This window comes from Fukomys damarensis, unplaced genomic scaffold, assembly GCF_012274545.1.
Source record: "Fukomys damarensis isolate Sample0158 unplaced genomic scaffold, DMR_v1.0_HiC HiC_scaffold_23, whole genome shotgun sequence".
Taxonomy (NCBI): Eukaryota; Metazoa; Chordata; class Mammalia; order Rodentia; family Bathyergidae; genus Fukomys; species Fukomys damarensis.
Genome location: NW_022900935.1, coordinates 1,506,032 through 1,523,868, shown reverse-complemented (window position 1 = coordinate 1,523,868; position 17,837 = coordinate 1,506,032). Strand labels below are relative to the sequence as shown.

General features: G+C 54.4%; 1 protein-coding gene across 1 annotated transcript in view; it reads left to right on the top strand.

Annotated features, from left to right (window-relative positions):
- Positions 1 to 17,837, top strand: part of Zbtb17 (zinc finger and BTB domain containing 17) — a 22,638-nt gene that overhangs the window by 1,888 nt on the left and 2,913 nt on the right. The window contains 5 exon segments of the mRNA XM_033767957.1: positions 14,878 to 15,084; positions 15,877 to 16,065; positions 16,787 to 16,924; positions 17,205 to 17,330; positions 17,755 to 17,835. Coding sequence (XP_033623848.1) covers positions 14,880 to 15,084; positions 15,877 to 16,065; positions 16,787 to 16,924; positions 17,205 to 17,330; positions 17,755 to 17,835 — 739 coding nt within the window. The 5' untranslated portion in view covers positions 14,878 to 14,879.

Genomic DNA, 17,837 nt, shown 5'->3' with positions numbered 1-17,837 from the left:
TTTTGTTTTGTTTTGTGTTTTTTTTTTTTTTTTTTTTTTTTGGGCAGATTTTAAATGACTGATGTGATGGAGGTCAGAGGGCATTTTGGCATGGAGACATTTCAGGATGTGCCACAAGTGTGTGTGTGTGTGTGTGTGGCATCAGCGTGGGTGTGTGGCACTCTTGGAGCTCCTTGTGGGTGTCCATAGCTTAGCTGTCCAGGGAGAATTAAGGTTGACCTCAATAACGTAATCAGCACAGATATGTGTGGAAAACTGAGGCTTGCACTTGTAGACTCATGCTGTATAAACGTTTGAGGCGCATGGTTCTTTGGGCCTGAGCTTTAAGGGAGGAAGCAAGCAAAGGCATGGTTAGAATGGAGAGCTGCTCTCTTGTGACTCAGCAGCAGCATGGACGGAGGCGCAGATGCAGGAACCTTCAAGCCTGGGGGTTTCGCAGCAACGTGCTCAGCTGCTGGTCCTGAACTGTCTGGCATCCACCCACTTCCTCTGCTGGAGTTGTCACTCTGAGGAGCGTCTTTCCTGTCCCAGGCCGAGGCATTGTCCAGTTTCCCAGTCCTGCCTAGTGGGAAGTAGTACCTGCCTGGCTCCTTAGCCAGGGCCCAGAGGGAAGCTCTGCTCCTTCCGGTGCACCTGGCCCTGGGCTCCCCATGGGGACTTTCCACGCTTCATGTTTCGAAACACTGTTTAAAACATTGTTTGATTTTGTAGTTTGTTTTCTGTTAAATGTTGAGCAGATGTAAAAGAATGTGTTTAGTGTAAAGAACAAGGGCACAAGGAACACCCCTGTCCTGTCGCCCCATTTACAGAAAGAATGTCACCATGACCTTTGGAGTCCCCTGTGTGCCACCTCTCCCACAGTTCAGGCCTGAATTTTGCTCTTGTCCTTCTCTGGCTTTTGCTTCTCTAGGATTATAGGTGTGCACTGTCATGCCATGCGACTGGTATCTGTGCTCCTTTTTCTTTTTGTTATGGTACTGGAGATTGAGCCCAGGACCTTCACGTGGAGCTACACTTCCAGCCTTAAAAATAATTTTTTTTGCGGGGGCCAGGTGTGGTGGTACACGCCTATAATCTCAGCATGTGGGAGGCTGAGGCAGGAGGATTGCCATGAGTTCAAGGCCACCCTGAATTACACAGAAGAAAAAAGAAAAAAGAAATAAGATTGTAATTTTTATTTTGAGACAAGGTCTCATCAAGTTGCTAAGGTGCCTAGGCTGGGCTCAAACTTGCGCTCCTCCTGCCTCATGTGCTACCGTGCCTGGCTATTTTGTACATTTTTTAACTTAATATAACATTGCTTTCTTCAGTGACTCAAACTTTTTGCTGAACATACGTTCTTGGGATTCATCTACGTTGCATGTGTTTGTATTTCATTTATTAAAATATTTTACTACTCTGATAGAGTACAATGACGATTGTGATTTTGGGTTGCATTTTTCTGGTTACTACTGAGTTGAGTGTCTTTTTTTTAGACTTCCTGATCATATTTATTGTATTGAGTCTTCCAACTCATGAACATGGTACATCTGAATTTATGTAACTTTCCAAAGTCTTATTTTAATCAGTGTCTACACTCAAACACTGAGGACCTTAAAACACTTTGGTTCTTTATCACTACCTCCCTCCTTCCCTTTAATTCTGTAGCAGTGTTTTAGTTCTGCATTTAGATTCTGTTATTCTCTACAGCGGACCCTTGAGTTCCGACCAGTCTGCCTGACATACAAATGACTTGGGTTCTGATCGTCACGACCCGAATGCTGCCACTTTGCTTCCGGTTGGTCTCAGATACAGCTCTAACCCTTGAAGAGCTCTGGAAGGAGCATGACAGCACCCCTTCCTTTGTGGGGTTCACGGAGGGATCCTGGGCCAGCGTCTCTGAGGCCCAGAGATTGGCCTGTCCACGGGAGAGAGGTTCGAAGGCTGTGTGGAGGAGCCCAAGCCTTCAGTTGACCAACCTGAGGCAGCCAGCCCTTGGGGATGAATCAGATTTTGAAGTTAAGGGCCATTGCCCTTCCCTTATTCCACATCACCTTCCGGAAGACTATGTTTCTTGTTGTGCGATTTGAGCTGTAGAATGCAGTCGGGCTGTAGCCCGTCTGGGGCCATTTGGGGCTCCACCTCCTCGAGGGAACACCTGTCCTCCGAGGCAGACTGCTGGCGACCCTTCTTTCCCCGGGGCTTGTGTGGCTCCTTCCTGGTAGAGCAGGAGCTTGCGCAGTTCAGCAAGTGCTCTCAGCACCAGGTCCCACGCCTCATTTGCCCTCTGGATTCCAGCCGTTGTTTAGTTTTTATCCCCTCGGTGTTGGTTGCTTGACTTACCAGTTCTCTGGTGCATTTTAAAACATGCCATAAAATTCTTATTCAGCATTTATAGCTGTTTTCAGTGGCAGAGTTGGCCAGAGAATCTGGTGTGTGGCATTTTCAAAAATTGAGATGTTTCGTCATTTTAATTTTGTAGTTCATTTGGCAGCAGCAGACTCTGAATATTAGAAATGAGACGGAGTGTTTGCTCCTGGATTGCATACCCTCACTCATTGGAACAGGGAAAGGGGTTGGTAAGTGTCTTTTCATGACACAGTTCGGCTTTTGGGAACACACTAAGGATCGGTTGAACTTGGTGTTCCCTGTCTGTCTGTGGAAGTTTTGTCTTTGTCCACAGGAGAAAGAGCACAGTGTGTTTGTATGTGTACATGTTTTGTTTTGTTTTGTTTTTTGTACTGGGGACCGAACTCAGGTCCTCGCGCCTTCGAGGCAGGTGGCAGAGCCACTGAGCTAAACCCCGGCTGTACGTATGTATGTATCTGTTTTGTTGTTTGAGACGGGGTCTATCTGTGTAGCCCAGGCTGGCCTCAAACTGGCAGCGACCCTCCTGCCTCATCTTCCAGGGTGCTGGGATTACAGGTGTGCACCACTGCGCCCGGCAAGAGCAGTGTTTAGAGTTTGGCAGGCTTGGCCTTGAGTCTGGACAGGCAGGAGATCTAAGCAGGTGACAACCCTCGCATCCTCCTCACATGGTGCCTGTGGGCCCAGCGAGTGTGTGTCACACGGTATGGTGCGTCACGGGCAGCTCTTTGGTCACTTACTGCTCTGTGGCCCTGCCCTTGGGAGCTGGGAAGCCTCTCTTGCCTGTAACCTCCCTAGAGGGCTTAGCAGGGAAGAGCCTATTGTTAACGAGACTTACTGTTTCACCTACATTCCTTTTTTTTTTTGAGACAGGGTCTTGCCTCATAGTTGAGGCTGGCCTTGGACTCAGGAGGTCCTCCTGCCTCCTCCTCTGAGTGCACCGCCACGCCCAGCACTGCCTGCATTCTTTTTCCCAGACCTTCTCCACACTTGGCTGAGATACCCTGCCAGGTTGGGAGAGTCCAGAGCCTGCGTCATGGGTTCTCCAACCAAAGCATTCATTTTTACCCATCCAGTGAATGCATTTAAACTTTGCATCAGAGGCGCTGGGGCCGTAGCTCAGTGTTAAGGTGCTCTCCTGGTCTGTGCAAGGCTGTGGCTTCCGTCCCCAGCATCACCAGAAAACAACACAAAACTGAAAAACACCCCTACAATCCACGTCAGCATTGGCAGGAGACCATCCGCACGGAGCACACCGTGCCGTGCCCTGCTCGTTGGAAGCGCCCTGATGCTCAGTGGAAGCCGTGGGTCTTCCCCGTCTTTACTAATTTGATTCGGGAAGTGGTATTTTGTGCTTCTTTGATACACTTCATATACTGTGTAGTTGACGCATTTAAAATGTACAATTCATTGACTTTCAGTAAATTTGCAGAGTTGTGCAACCATCACTGCTATTGAGTTTCTGATGTTTCCTTATTCCAGAAAGCAAGCCCACACCCTCGGCAGTCACTCCCTGTTCACCTCTGTCCCATTCCTTAGGCAGCCACTAATCTGCTTTCTGCCTTTATGTATCTGCCCTTTCCGAGTATTTTACATTAGAATCCTGCAGCCTGGTCTCTGATGAATGGCTTCTTTGACTTTGCATTTTTTTCTAGGTTCATGCTGTAGCGTGTATGAGCACATTTTAACATTATTGAGTCACATCCCATTGTGTTGGTGTTCTGCTTTGTTTGTCCCTTCATCAGTTACTGGGCATTTGGGCTGTTTTCATGTTTCTACCACTGGGAATAATTTTGCCATGATATCTGAATACAAGCTTTTGTGTGAAACCTGTGCTTTCGCAGTTGATGGAACCCAGGCCTTTGCACTGAGCAGTATTCCCCAGGCCCCCTCACCCGCTGTTTTTTGAGACAGGATCTTGCTGAGTCACTTAGTTGTCCAGACTAGAGTTGAACTTGTGATCCTCCTGTGTCAGCCTCCCAGAGTGCTGGGGTTTCAGGCAAGTGCCACCCCCTGCCTGGCTTTGGGGTTGATTAATTTTGAAGAGCTTTTTCTATTTCGGGGATATCACCCCATGTTTTTAGTGTTTTATGTTTTGCAGTGCTGGGGGTTAAACTTAGAGCCTTGCGCATGATAGGCAGATGTTCTGCCACTGATCTGTATCCACAGCTCTTATTCTGAAACGGTCTTGCCAAGTTGACCCTTGCACTTGTGACCCTTCTGCCTCAGCCTTCCTCGTAGCTGGCGCTCTAGATATGTGCCACTGTGCCTAGCCCTGACCCCTACTTAGCAGATGGACTACAAGCATGATCCCCAGGTTTGCACATTTGCGTTTGGGAAGCTGAGAACACAGTCGTAGTGGGCCCGGAAGAGGACATTTAGATTTCTCTCCGGTCTTGCTCACCCCTTCCTTCCCCAGGAGGCCCCTGGGCTGCCTGCCTGCCTCTCAGAGCAGCCCTTGGCCTCACTGGCCCAGTCTCTATCTCTAGTTCTGCTTCTGGGTCACCTGCTTTAGGCGTAGAGCCCAGGTAGGTGGGGGCGGGGCAGGCGGGTTCCATGTTTCTCCCAGAAGCTCACATTTCAGAGTGGCTGGCAAACCATTCCCATGGGAGGCTTCCAACAGCTTTGCTGGCTGCAGGTGTCGGGCTCTGAAGGGGTGGAGGTTGGCTGCACTGTTTGTTCAGGGCGCATGCTGAGGGCTTGAGCCTCTCCGGATCCTAATGGGAGTCTCCCTTCAGCACTGGCTAGGAAGAGCCCAGCAGCTGTTTCTGTGGTGCTGGGGATTGAACACAGGGCCTTTCATACACCGTAGGCAGGCTCCTGAGCTACATTCCCAGCCTCTCAATCAAATTTACAAAATCTTCACTCAGCTTAATCTTATTTGGAGCGGTAAATATAACATTTGATGTTGGCTTCTGCCATCTATATTTTTTCACAGTTGGTATGTATATGTTTATTTTTATTTTTTGGGTACTCGGGATCGAACTCAGGACCTTGTGCTTGTGAGGCAGGTGGTGGTACCACTGAGCTAAATCCCCGGCCCTCACAATTGGTATTTATGTCCTGTAGCACTCATATTCACAGTTGGAAATCTTATTCCTTTAGGTCAGGTGCAGCAGCACACACTTGGAATCCCTGCTACTCTGGAGGCTGAGGCAGGAGGATTGCAAGCTTCAGCCCAGCCTGTGCAGTTTAGCAAGACCCTATCTCCACATAAAAACTTATAAAGGGGCAGTGGATGTAGTTCAGTGGTAGATGGGCTTGTTCTCAGTATCGAAAAGAATAAAATAATAATACTATAGGGCCGCTTTTAAACAAAAAACATATGCTGAGTCTAGGCAAATAACTCATTTCTGTTGTCACCCACACAGGATCTGTCACACTTTGAATGCCTACCTTTGTCATCTGGCAGTCTCATTATGAAATTCATTTGTTCAGCATTTATTAAATCTTAACAAACATTTGAGGGGACCTCAGTAGTCACCTAACCCCAGTGTGAATATAAACCAGGGGAAGTCGGAGCATGAGTCACCCCGGAGCCCACCTGCTCCATTTCCGGTGCGTGTGTGACCCACTCCACTGTCAGTAGAGCCCGGACCACTTGTTCTCCTGGAGGGTTGCCAGGTCGGGCTCCTTTCTCTTTGATTCCGTCACCTGCGTCAGCTTTCTCCTGAGAGCCTCTGGTCCTCCAAGTCACCGTGTCCTCTGCAGAAAGGAGGTGGCCTCTCTGGGCCTACTTACTGTTTCCTTACCAAGTGAGTGGGGTGGAGTGAGCCCCGCAGCCTGGGCCGCTCCTGCTGTCGTGGGATTCACTGCAAGAGACACTGAGCACTGGTTTACACCTACGTGTGGGTGGCAGGGCGGGGAGTGGGGCCCCAGGGCCCCCTTTTCCTGCGCTTCACTGCTGCCCGTGGTCTGCGTGGAGTCCTGCAGTGACTGCGGCAGCCAGCAGTGGCACTGTGCCTGGGGCCCTCACTGTCCCCCGTCTTGTAGGAGGGAAGTTGAGGTGCAGATGCCTGCGCACCCTCACCTCTTTTCTGAGGCTGAGGCCCTTGTGGTGCCCTGGCCACTGCAGATGGCTCTGTGGGAGTGTGCGTGACCCTGGGAGAAGGGGTTTAGTGCTGCAGGGTCACAGCAGAGAGAGAGGAGAGGAGAGCGCCGGCTGCTGTTCTGGGCGAGGCCCCTTACAGGGTTTCTGCTCTTAGGGTTTTCCCGAGTGATACATTCTCTGTCCCATTACTGTAATTTTCCATTTCCCGTGTGAGAAATTTTTCCTGTTGAGAAGTTTTCAGTCATCAGGTCTTACGGAAGGTTTTAAGAGGTTTTATGGTAGGTAGGTAGAAATGCAGGACTAGATCTCTGATTCTGTGGTATTCTTTCTCTCTTTCTGCCTGTGTCTGTCTCTTGTCTCTTTCTCCCTTAGCCTCAATTCTTTGATAAACTTACCAGCAGTGAAACAAAAAATAACGAGAAGGTAATAGTGGCATGCCTCTGGCCCCACCCTGGCCCCGTCTCTGCCTCCTCATGGCCCCTTTGCTCAAATGTGAGTCATTGTTGTGACTCCTGGCCGGGGCTGCGGCTGGGGACATGCAGCATGGCCAGCTTCCATCAGAGGAGGCCAAGTGTTGCCGGGGGCTCTGAGCCCTTCCAGCAGGAGGTGCTGGAACCTTCCAGGCCTGTATGGTATGACAGGTAGGCCCTTACACAGGCTGCTCTGGGAGACCGGTGAGGGGGCGTCGGGTATGGGGCACCCAGCGCTCTGAGTCTCCCCCAGCTGCTGTCTGTCTCTGGCGGTGAGTGTGAACCAGCCCAAGGCTGTCCCTGCCTGCAGCTGCATTTCCTGCCACCTCCGCAGCTCCTCCTTTTGAGGAGCCAAGGCCCCTGGCCCTGCTGCACCCCAGCCCTCAGCGTGCACATTATTCTTTGTCACACGCCCATTTCGGGGCTCATGCTGGCCCCTGCCCGCATGGCCGTGCCTTTGCTTGTGTCGCTTTAGGTGGAGCCTCCTGTCAGTGGCATCACTCATAAACTGCCTCTCTTTTCTGTGGGTGGGGCTCAGGCCTGGCTGCCACGTTTTTGTTTGTTTTGCTTTCTTTTGTTTTTGAGACAGGGTCTCACTCTGCAGTTCGGGCTGGCCTTGAACTCTGTAGCCCACACACAGTGGTCCTACCTCAGACTCCGGAGTGCTGGGCTTACAGGCGTGCGCCGCCGCACCCGGCCTGACTGCCTTTCTGAGAAGGCCTTGGCTGGCTGCTGTTGCCTGAGAAGCCCTGGCTTCCCGGGTACAGAGAGTTCACCTAGGACACTGGGTCATTTTCATTTTAATTAGTCCACTTTTCCTCCTTTTTCCATGGCTGTGTATTAGTCTCAGGCCCGTGTGAGAGAAGCAGTGCCTGGTTCTACTTTGCTACTCATTGGGCAGCACTTGCTGTCTGCTGTGGGCCTTGCTGAGTCCTCACAGACATCTGTTTACCGGATGTGCCTCGGTTAGGGTGAGCAGTCTCAAACCCAGGGCTCAAGCACACACACTTTGACCCTGAGTCTGCTGGGTGCAGTAGCCGCTCCCTCAGCTGCCATCGCCTCCAGGTGGCACTGCAGCTGTGACTGGGCCTCGTGATTCCCCCAGGTCCCCCCCAGTATGCCACCTCCCAGGAAATGCTTTTTGGGCAGGAATTTTGAACATCAGCCACGATTTTTTGTGTTTGTTTGTTTGTTTGTTTGTTTTTGATACCTCAGATTGAACTCGGGACCTTGCGTTTGCGAGGCAGGTGGTGGAACCACTGAGCTAAATCCACAGCCCAGCCATGACTTTTTTCTCCTTGGTTGCATCACTGTGCTCAGACATGTCCCTAGCCTAAGCAGCTCTTCCATCGAGGCTACTACCACCTCTCAGTGTCCAGTGTGGTGGCCTGACTGACGCTCCTTCTCCTTTAGGCCTCTTGCAATCTTTCTTGCACTGCAGAGCAGTCTTTGGAAAATGCCCTGCTCTGCTCTCAGCTCTTCCAGGTTTCCCTGCATAGGGAGAAAAAACCTGATCTCGGTGCCCTCAGACCCCACTCAGCCTCTCTGCTGTTGCCAACTTTGGCTCCCTCTTGCTTCTCTCTAGGAGGACAGGCTCCTGTGCCAAGGCCATGTGCCTCAGGGCCCTTGCACTTGCTCTTCCTGAGTCCGTATGGTCCCTGTGTTTAATAGTGTTATGGCTTGCTCTGGCACTTCATTTAGGACTTTGCCTAAATGCCACCTCCTCAGAGGGGTCCTCCATAGCCCCTTCCTGTCTCCCCTGAGTGTGCTTTACTTTTCTCCAAGTACTCAGGACTTTACAGGCTAAATTATCACCTGTCTTCTTTAGATTCAGAGCTGTAATGCAGTACCTCAGACAAGCACAGGAGGGCCCCTTTAGTGCTTATGAAACTCATTAGTCTTTTTACTTTTTGTTATAGTTGTATTTTTTGAGATGGTCTTGCTATGCAGTTCAGACTGACCTTGAACTCACTATGTAGCTGAGGCTGCTTTCAAACTTACAGCGATCCTCCTGCTTCAGCCTCCCAAGTGCTGGGATGACCGGCACCACCACACCTGGCTCATTAGTCTTTTCTATAACTGGTCCCGATTTAGGGACATTGAGTTAGTCATACTTGAAATACCCACCATCTACAGGGTCTGGTTTCCATTCTCAGCCTTAACTGCTTGAGAACAGGGGCCTGGGTTCGGTGCCATAAACAGCTGCAAGGGAGAAAGAAGTCTCCCCTGACAGCAAGCTTGTTAAATTCGCAGGAAGACCAGGGACACACTGTGTAATTGAGGCTGTGTTTGTAGCCAAGGGGGTGTGGACGAATGCCGAGTACCCACATCACGAGTGCGCTGGCAGACCGTTCTTACTTTACCCCAGGGCGTGTGCTGTCCCTGCATCTTGGACCCTAGCTGGCACAGTCGCCCGGGGTGCAGGACAGCTTTCTGGGGCTTTGCCCCTCAGGCAGTGCGGGTTGGCAGGGGACTACGCCTCTGCGAAAGCAGGGCCACACCCTAGAGACGAGGGAGCAGTGTGGCAAGGTTTTGAAACAGAGTCAGTATCGTACTTTAGTTTTTTTCTTTTTCCCAGTACCAGGGTGTTATTTAGTTTTTTTGTTTTTTGTTTGTTTTTTTTTTGTACTGGGGATTGAACTCAGGTCCTTGCACTTGCAAGGCAGGCCACCGAACCGCTGAGCTAAATCCCCGGCCCTGTTACTTAGTTTTATATTTTGGTTTTCTTTAGATTTAAGAAATCTGCTTTTTATACTATTGATAATTGCTTTTCTGCCAGGGGAGAGTTTGTCACTACTGGGCTTCAGGGTTGCATGCCTGGCCTGATGTGAATATCCATTTCCTTGGCCTGAGGGTGTCCGCCGGGCCACTGTATTTCTAGAAAATCAGGAATGCCGAGCAGCTGGCGGCCCAGTGGTTACCTCCCCGCCCGCTCTCAGGTTCCTCAGAGCACTAGGACGGGACACCGCCGTGTTCCTGTGGAGACGGAGCTGGGCGTGGCCGGTGTGGAGTCCTGGGAGTGCTGATCTCAAGCTCAGTGTCTCCTCGCAGTGGCCAGTTATTTCCTGGCCTAAAGCGGGGCGGTATGGAAACCCGCACGCAACTTAGTGCTCGCTGATAACTGGGTGATGTTTCGTGTTTGACAGGTGCCCGTGTGGCTTCCATGATGGAGCTGTGCTCGGGCAGGCGCGCCTCAGAACAGTGGCTCCCTGTAAAGTGCCTCCCCACGGAGGACAGCACCCGGCGCCCCTTCCTCACTCCCTCCTTCTGCCCTTGCTAACTGTGCTCTGGGACGGCGCTCCATTGCATTTGGGAGGGGTGATGGGTGATGACTGCACTCCTTAGGTCACAGAACATTATTGAGTGCACCTGAGACACCGCTGTAAAATGCGTGGACACCGCCTGATAAGGTCCGTGGCTTTGGGGGCAATTGTAGTCTGCGTGTCCGCTCTCTGGTAACAGGCGTTTGCCGGGTGCTCATGCCTGCTTACCTGCGTCCTTCACCTTCCCCCTGTCATGAAGCCGCAGCGCTTGTGTGACGCTCTCCTTCCTGCTGGAGAAGCTCGCCAGCGATCCCTTGGCAGTGGGGACGTACCTGGATGTGGGACCCACCGCTTCCACAGTGCCACGCTCCCCTCTGTGCCCACCTCCTGGAGGCGGCAGTGCAGGACTGGCACCCACAGTGGCCGCGCTCTTCGTTTCCAGGTGACCACTCACCCTGTGCTGCTCGGCACACTGCAGAGACTGAGCGCGGTGTGATAGGGAACCCGGTGTCTGAGGTCATGTTGCTGTGTAGCCCGTGCTTGACCTTGAACTCACCGTGCAGCCCTGACTGGCCTGGAACCCTTCCTTCTCCTGCCCCAGCCTCCCGAGTGCCGGGGTCGCAGGCCGGTTGAATTGATCAGAGTGTTTCTTGACTCTCGAGAAAACGTCCTCCTGAAACAGTCTGTGGGCCTGCGGGACGCCCGAGTTACTTCTGCCAGCTGTCCTGTCTCCCACCGTGTGCGCCTGTGCGGCTCTTCCAGCTCCCCCCGCCCCACCGTCCCGCCAGCCGGGCCCGGGGACTCAGGAGAGCCCTGGTGAGAGTGGCCAGTCTTTGCCAGGTCCCTGTGCCAGGACTCCATCGAGTGTGGCTCTTACCTCTCTTTTTTCTTTTCTTTTAAATTGAATTTATGGGTACATTCTAGGTAGACGGTACAGTTCCATTCATTCCTGGGATCTTGTACCTTTACATGCCAGGTCTTGGTGCTCTCTTTTTTCTTATTAAAATCGTGTTGAGCTTTGAAATGGCTCTCCGGGAGTGTTTACCAGCGTAGGTGTGTCTGAGTGAAGGACAGGAGACACCCAGTGGCTTGGCCACACTGCTGCGCTCCCCATCCAGCGAGACTGCGCCGATTGCTGGCTAAGCCTCCCGTGCTCACTTTCCCACCTGTTTTCAGCTGGCCCTTGCTGCACAGCAGACCTCCCAAACACTGTGAGCGATTTCTGGTTTTCAGTCTTGGAAGTGGCTTTGCTCCCCGGGTGTTGGCTGCCATCATTCATTGGACAGCACTCCGCCAGTAGCTGGGTCGAGAACTTCAGAAAATCCTCTCTCTCATCCCAGAGTTGTTGCTGGGCCCCCACCCCGAGATTCCATGGAGGCGAGGGGACTGGGCAGAGAAGGAGGGACTGTCGCGCCACCCTCAGAGTCCAGGCCCACCGCCCATATCTGACGCCTCTGGACAACGGGATGCCTGCTGTGCCCGTCTGGAGTCTGCTGACTGCAGTGCCCTTCAGGCAGCTCCCGTCCTCCTCAGAATTGCTGCAGAGGCCCACGGGCCAGGCCCCACCAGGCTGTTGCTCACAGGAGAGCGTGCCAGCTCTAACCCTGGCCATGGCCCGTTAGTCCCAGATGAAGTCGACCTGCTGGAGGTAGCACGGGTGCTCACCAGAGGGAGGTGCTTGGCAGCGCTGTTCTGGGGTGACACCGATCCGCACTTGGTGCCCCATGGCCCTCGTGCACGTGTGCTTGGAGCTGGTACTTGGGCTGCTGCTTATCCGTCACTTGGAACAGGGTGTTGTTTCTTCTCTGCTCCGTCCCTTACTCCATCCTTGCTTTCTTCTCCTTTTCCTTATCTTCTTACCTGTTTCTCCTTCCTTCCCTTTTCTTTCCTTTCCTTCCCTTCCTCTCTTCTGTCTTTCTGTACTGCGGGTTGAATGCAGGGCCTCTGCACTGAGCTGCATCTCCAGACCTTTATTAATATCTTATTTTGAGAGAGGGTCTTGTTAAGTCAGTCAATTGTCCAGGTTGGCAACTTGCAGTCCTCCTACCTTGGGCTCCCAGAGTGGGGGATCCCAGGTGGGCCCCACCGTGCCTGGCTTCTCTTTCCTTCTCTATTTTACTGGGGCAGATCCTCCATTGTGGGGTGTTGTTGAAAGGCCTCTGGTTTTCTCGTCCCTGCATCTGGGGTGCCCTGCCTTAGAAGAGGGACAGTGCAGGGACACAGTGGTGTGTGGGTCACCTGGCTTCCGCCCTGCGCCTGGTCTTCCTCACCTTTCTCTTCTTGGCAAAGTAGATCGCAGGCTGCACCAGCGGAGCTCAGGTGCTTCTCCGGGGCGGGCCCGGGAGGTGCTCCCTCCCAGCCCGGCTTTCAGGGCCTACCCTCCAAGTGGGCCGCTTTGGACCTCACTGCAAGTTCTGAAACTGAGGGTTTGCCCTGAGGGGCCCTCGTGTCCCACCCTTTCTGTGCTGGGCGGCTTGCTCACTCGGGGCTCCCCAGCATGCAGAGGGTGTGGGACCTGCTCACCTGCACTTCTTTCTGGGCACGGCCCTTCCCACAGAGGAGGCGGATCTCAGCTTAGGCCTCCTGCTTTTGGCTCCTCCCACCCTGCCAAGAGGGTACCCCCTTTGGGTTCTGGGTTCAAGGGTCCCAGCAAGGGCTTTTCCCCCGGGGACTGGACACGGGCTCTGCATGTCCAAGGCTCGGGAAGAGCACAGCTGAGAGTCTCCCTAGCATTCCTTCAGCCTCTCAGTGGGCACTTGGCCCTCCAGGCTCAGGACAGAAGACCTTAGAGAAAGGCACTTCGGTGTGGTGCGCTGTGCCTGCGGTGGCTTTTGCCCCAGGTGGCCCACACTGCTGTACCTGGTCTGCTCTGGAACAGATCTCCTGAGCGGACAGGAGGCCTCTGGCTATCAGAGCTCCAGCACTCCAGCAACAGTAGAGGAGTAGAACTGGCGGGGCCAGAGACAGGGCCCAGCCTGGGCCGTGTGTGTGGAGGGAAAGGGGAGGGGGAAGGGTCCTCCAGGTCTCCTGCAGCAGCGTCCAGGAACTCACAGCTCAGGGTGACGTGGGGCTCCCATTTGCGGTGCTATGTCCCCTTGCACTTGCTGAGTGACTCCTCAAGCTTAGCAGATACATTTCCTCAGTACCGAGACTGAACCAAGGCCTTTGCATTGGGCCACACCCCCAACCCTTCTTTACTTTTTTATTTTGAGACAGCCTTGCTAAGTTGTCCAGGCTGGGCTCTCCTGCCTCATCCTCACAGGGTGCTGGCCTTACGGCCGTGCCCACACATTTGAAGAGTCTCCAGATACCGCGGGTAGGTAGATCTGTGCCGGCACACAGGGCCTGGCTCTCACCACACCTCATCCCCACAGCAGCGTACGTGGTTACGGTGGCTCCCGCTGCAGCACCAGTGACTCCGTGCAGGAAGCTGATGTAACGGAGCAGCCAGAGCTGCTGCAGCCTGGGGACCAAGCCCCGGGGCGCCACTGTCACCTCCCAGAGGGCAGAGGTCCAGACCTAGTTCCAGAGCAGCTGCCAGAGAACCAGCACTGGGCAGCCCGCCATGCTGACCTGTGCATTGTGAGCTCAGACGGTGCTGGTTTTCCTTGTGAACCATTCTAAAGCTGGTCCTTTCTAGAAAAGCCTGCTTGTTTTCCCTAGGAAATCGCTGCTCTGCAGCCTGACTCTGCAGTGGTGCTGGGGCAGTAGCAGGCCAGGCAGCGGAGATGCTTCGTCGTGGTCAGCGCAGCTCACGGGAGCTCTGCAGAACGCATTTGCCCGAGACGGTTGTGGGATTTTCAGGTGTTAAATAAGGCCCTTGACACGGTGGCTAGGCAAGCAGCTCTTTGGGGTCAGGATTGGAGCTCCCTGTTTCTTCCGAAAAAGCTACCAGGACAGGTTTCTGGAGGCGAGGCACTCCTAACCTTGTGTCCTACCCTGCACCTGTGAGTCAGAGAGAAAGAGGCCCCTCACCCAGTTTTGTTTTTGGTACTGGGGATCGAACTCGGGACCTTGTGCTTGAAAGGCAGGTGTGGTGCCACTGCACTAAATCTCTGCCCCCCCCCCCAGTTTATATGGGTACAGGGATTTGCCCAGTGGGAGAGAGACGGGGTTCTGAAACACCCAGGGATGAAAAAGCCACCTTGTTATCTCCCCAAACAAACATCTCATCAGTCCATGACAGAACAAGAAAAACATGAACAACATAGGCCTTCTTAAAGCTAAACGTGTCCAACTGAACATCTGTTCTTGGATTTTTTTTTTTTTTTGGTACCAGGATTGAACTCAGGACCTTGTGCTTGCAAGGCAGGCGCAGTGCCACTGAGCTACATCCCTGGCCTTGAACATCCATTCTTCACTGTGAGATTATGTGATTTTTTTTTTTTTTAATGTTGGACTGACCATGTCCTTCCTTTGTTGAAAAGATGACAGCAATCGATGTTTTGTGTTTGCTGTTTTTTACTCTTTATTTTCATTACCTGGTAAGAGACAGAGATGGCTATGTTGGTCCCTTGTTGCTTTTTGGTTCAGGAACTTCTGCTAGCAGATCCGGGAATCTAGGAGCCGCTGGTCCCTCCTGGCTTGTAGCAGGTGTCCACAGTTACCTGGCCTCTGGTGGTCGAAATGCCTCTCCACTGCTCTAGTTCTCCCTGTCTGACTGCACGTCTCTGGGAGTTGGGGCTGACAGGTGAAACAGGCTGGCCTGCCTTCTCCTTGCTGACAGAGGCCCTCTGGCTCTCTGCAGCCATGGACTTCCCCCAGCACAGCCATCATGTCCTGGAACAGCTGAACCAGCAGCGGCAGCTGGGGCTCCTGTGTGATTGCACCTTCGTGGTGGATGGTGTTAACTTCAAGGCCCATAAGGCAGTGCTGGCAGCGTGCAGCGAGTACTTCAAGATGCTCTTCGTGGACCAGAAGGATGTGGTGCACCTGGACATCAGTAACGCGGCAGGTACCCCTCTGGGGCCAGGAGCTGTGGGTGGCCCCAAGCCGTGCAGACCCTCCCGGGTGGCACCTGCAGGCTGTGGGGTGCCCCAGGCCTCCCACACAAGCCTCAGATCCCGAACGTGTACCAAATTCCTGTCACCTCCTGGGGGCCTCTTTTGACGAGGAGTGGGCTGGCGAGGGGCGTCCTGGATGGAAGGGCTCGTGCTAAGCTCCAGGCCACGGGGAGCGTGGGGCAAGCTACGTCACGAGGGGCAGAGTGGATCGAGGTCCCAGAGGCCCTACCCTCGCGCTGCCCAGGAGTGTGGGGACAGCGCTGGGGACTGAGGGGAAGGCACAGCTGGAGTTAGGCCTTGGCACTAAGGGTGGGCTGGCCCGGGATGTGGGTTCCCAAGCTAGAATGGTGTGACAGGAGATGTCAGGGCAGGGACTGTTCTCCCACCCTACGGTAATGGAGCTCAGGTGACGGGCCCGGGGCTCAGGCAGACAGCTGGTACCAGAGCCAGGGGAAGTGCTGAGCGGTCGGACTGAAGTGTCTTCCAGGGATGGAGTACAGCAGCAAAGGTGTACGGGGCAGACGTTCTTGCCCCTTGCCCTTGCTACAGGATGGCGTTCATGCCCTCTGTCCCCGTGAGTAGCCTTCTTTGCAGAGGCTTCTGCTGGGCCCCTCAGGAGATGGCGGTGGAGGTTCCCCGCTTAGCTTTCCAGAATTCCAGCCCTGCTGCCGAGTGAGGGGCTGAGTGGGCTGCTGGTCCCAGGCCCTCAGGTGGGTCTGTGATGGTCACCCTGTCCTTGGCAGGCTTGGGGCAGGTGCTGGAGTTCATGTACACGGCCAAGCTGAGCCTGAGCCCTGAGAACGTGGATGACGTGCTGGCTGTGGCCAGCTTCCTCCAGATGCAGGACATCGTCACGGCCTGCCACACCCTCAAGTCACTCGCTGAACCAGTCACCAGCCCTGGGGAAAATATGGAGGCCCCAGCTTCAGAAGGTAAGATTATCAGGAAGCTGTTTCTGAGCAGGTGGTCCCAGACCCCACTTTCCATGGGGACCTGCCTCGGACTCTTTGGGGTGCCTCTGCTACCTGACCCTCCTGGAGGGTGCTGGTGGAGGCTGGCCTTGGGCACATCTGAGAGTGGTCCTTGTGCTTGCCCCTTCCTGCCTTTCACCACCACAGGAGGAGGAGCTGTGCTGGGGTCACTGCTTGTGTGGGGGCACGGTTTGCTCCTGACCCTGCCACAACGATCTTCTCCCGAGCCTCCTTCCCCTCCCTGCCGTCCTCAGAAGCACGTGCACATCCGCTGTGGCCAGAGTCTCAGTTGTATACTTTCAGGAGACCATGTTTCTTTCCATTAAGCACTTTTTTTTTTTTTTTGGTACTGGGCCCCCTTTTGGAACTTGGGCCCTTGCGCTCGCGAGGCAGGCGGCGGCCCCGCTGAGCTAAATCCCTGGCCTAAGCACTGACTTTTGTTGAGTGTCCTTTTTTGCACATGTGAGGTCTGTCTCCCTGACCAGTCTGCGTCCCTCACAAGCAGGAAATACCACCGTTGCATTCTCAGTGGCAGCCAGGCACAGAGTTGGGGCTCGGGGACCAGTGACCACGGTTCACATGTATCCCCGGGGACACCCAGAAGAGATGGAAGGTTCTAGGCCACCTGACCACAGCCAAGTGGAGGCAGTTGATGGGAAATGGCAGCTCTCTCCTCCTCCAGGAGGAGACCGGAGAGCCAAAGAAAAGGCTGCCGCCACCAGGCTGAGCAGGCTGGACCAGGCTGGAAGCTGTGCACCCCCAGGCCCAGGCGGGGAGCTCAAAGAGGAGCGGGGCGGCCAGGCCGAGAGCACTGCCAGTGGTGAGTTGTAATCTGGGAAATGGCTGGCTGCCTGCAGGGAGGGGTGGGCGGCAGGAAGTCAGAAGCTGTCCGTCACCTGCCCGCACGCAGCCTGGGCCCCAGGGTGGTGATGGGCCCGCAGCAGGGAGGCACACGGCCCGAGGGCCCATGTTCCCGGACAGCCCTGTGTTTCTTCTGAGGAGTCTCTTCCAGCCACGACCGGGGGCCTGGTCTAGGAGAGCCATCAGCCCCTGGACAGAGGCTCCCAGTCCAGCCTCCGTGCTCGCCCCTCCCGCCACAGGTGCGGAGCAGACAGAAAAGGCCGACGCCCCCCGGGAGCCCCTGCCCGTGGAGCTCAAGCCGGACCCCACCGGTGGTATGGCTGCAGCAGAAGCTGAGGCTGCCTTGTCGGAGAGCTCAGAGCAAGGTACGGCCCCATCCCTGGCGCGCATCTCCTCCCGGGGCCCCTGGACCTCTCAGTCCTGCCTCCAGCCAACCCCTTGTAGCTACGGTTCCCTTCGGCCTTTTTCTTCTTGACTCTTGAGCTGTGTATCTTGGTTAGAGTCCCAGGGTATCTGGCCGCAGTCCCGGAGATTCTGCTGCTGCCCATGTCCGGGTACCGGGCAGGGTTCACGCTGCTGCCCACAGCACCCCCGAGTGCTGTTGGCTCAAAGTGCCCATCTCCGGCCCGCCGAGGCTCACACCCGCCACGTCCGAGTAGCAAATACCCAAGTGATCCGGGTCCTTCCCTGCCGGTGCCGGGCAGAGGACGCACCTCCGGGTGTGAGGGGTGAAGGGGACACCGGGCCGAGCTCGTCTCCAGGCGCCTCGGTGCTGCCCGCTCTTTGCAGAAATGGAGGTGGAGCCGGCCAGCAAGGGAGAAGAGGAGCCCGAGGAGGAAGATGCGGGGCGCACCGAGGCCGGGGAAGAGGGG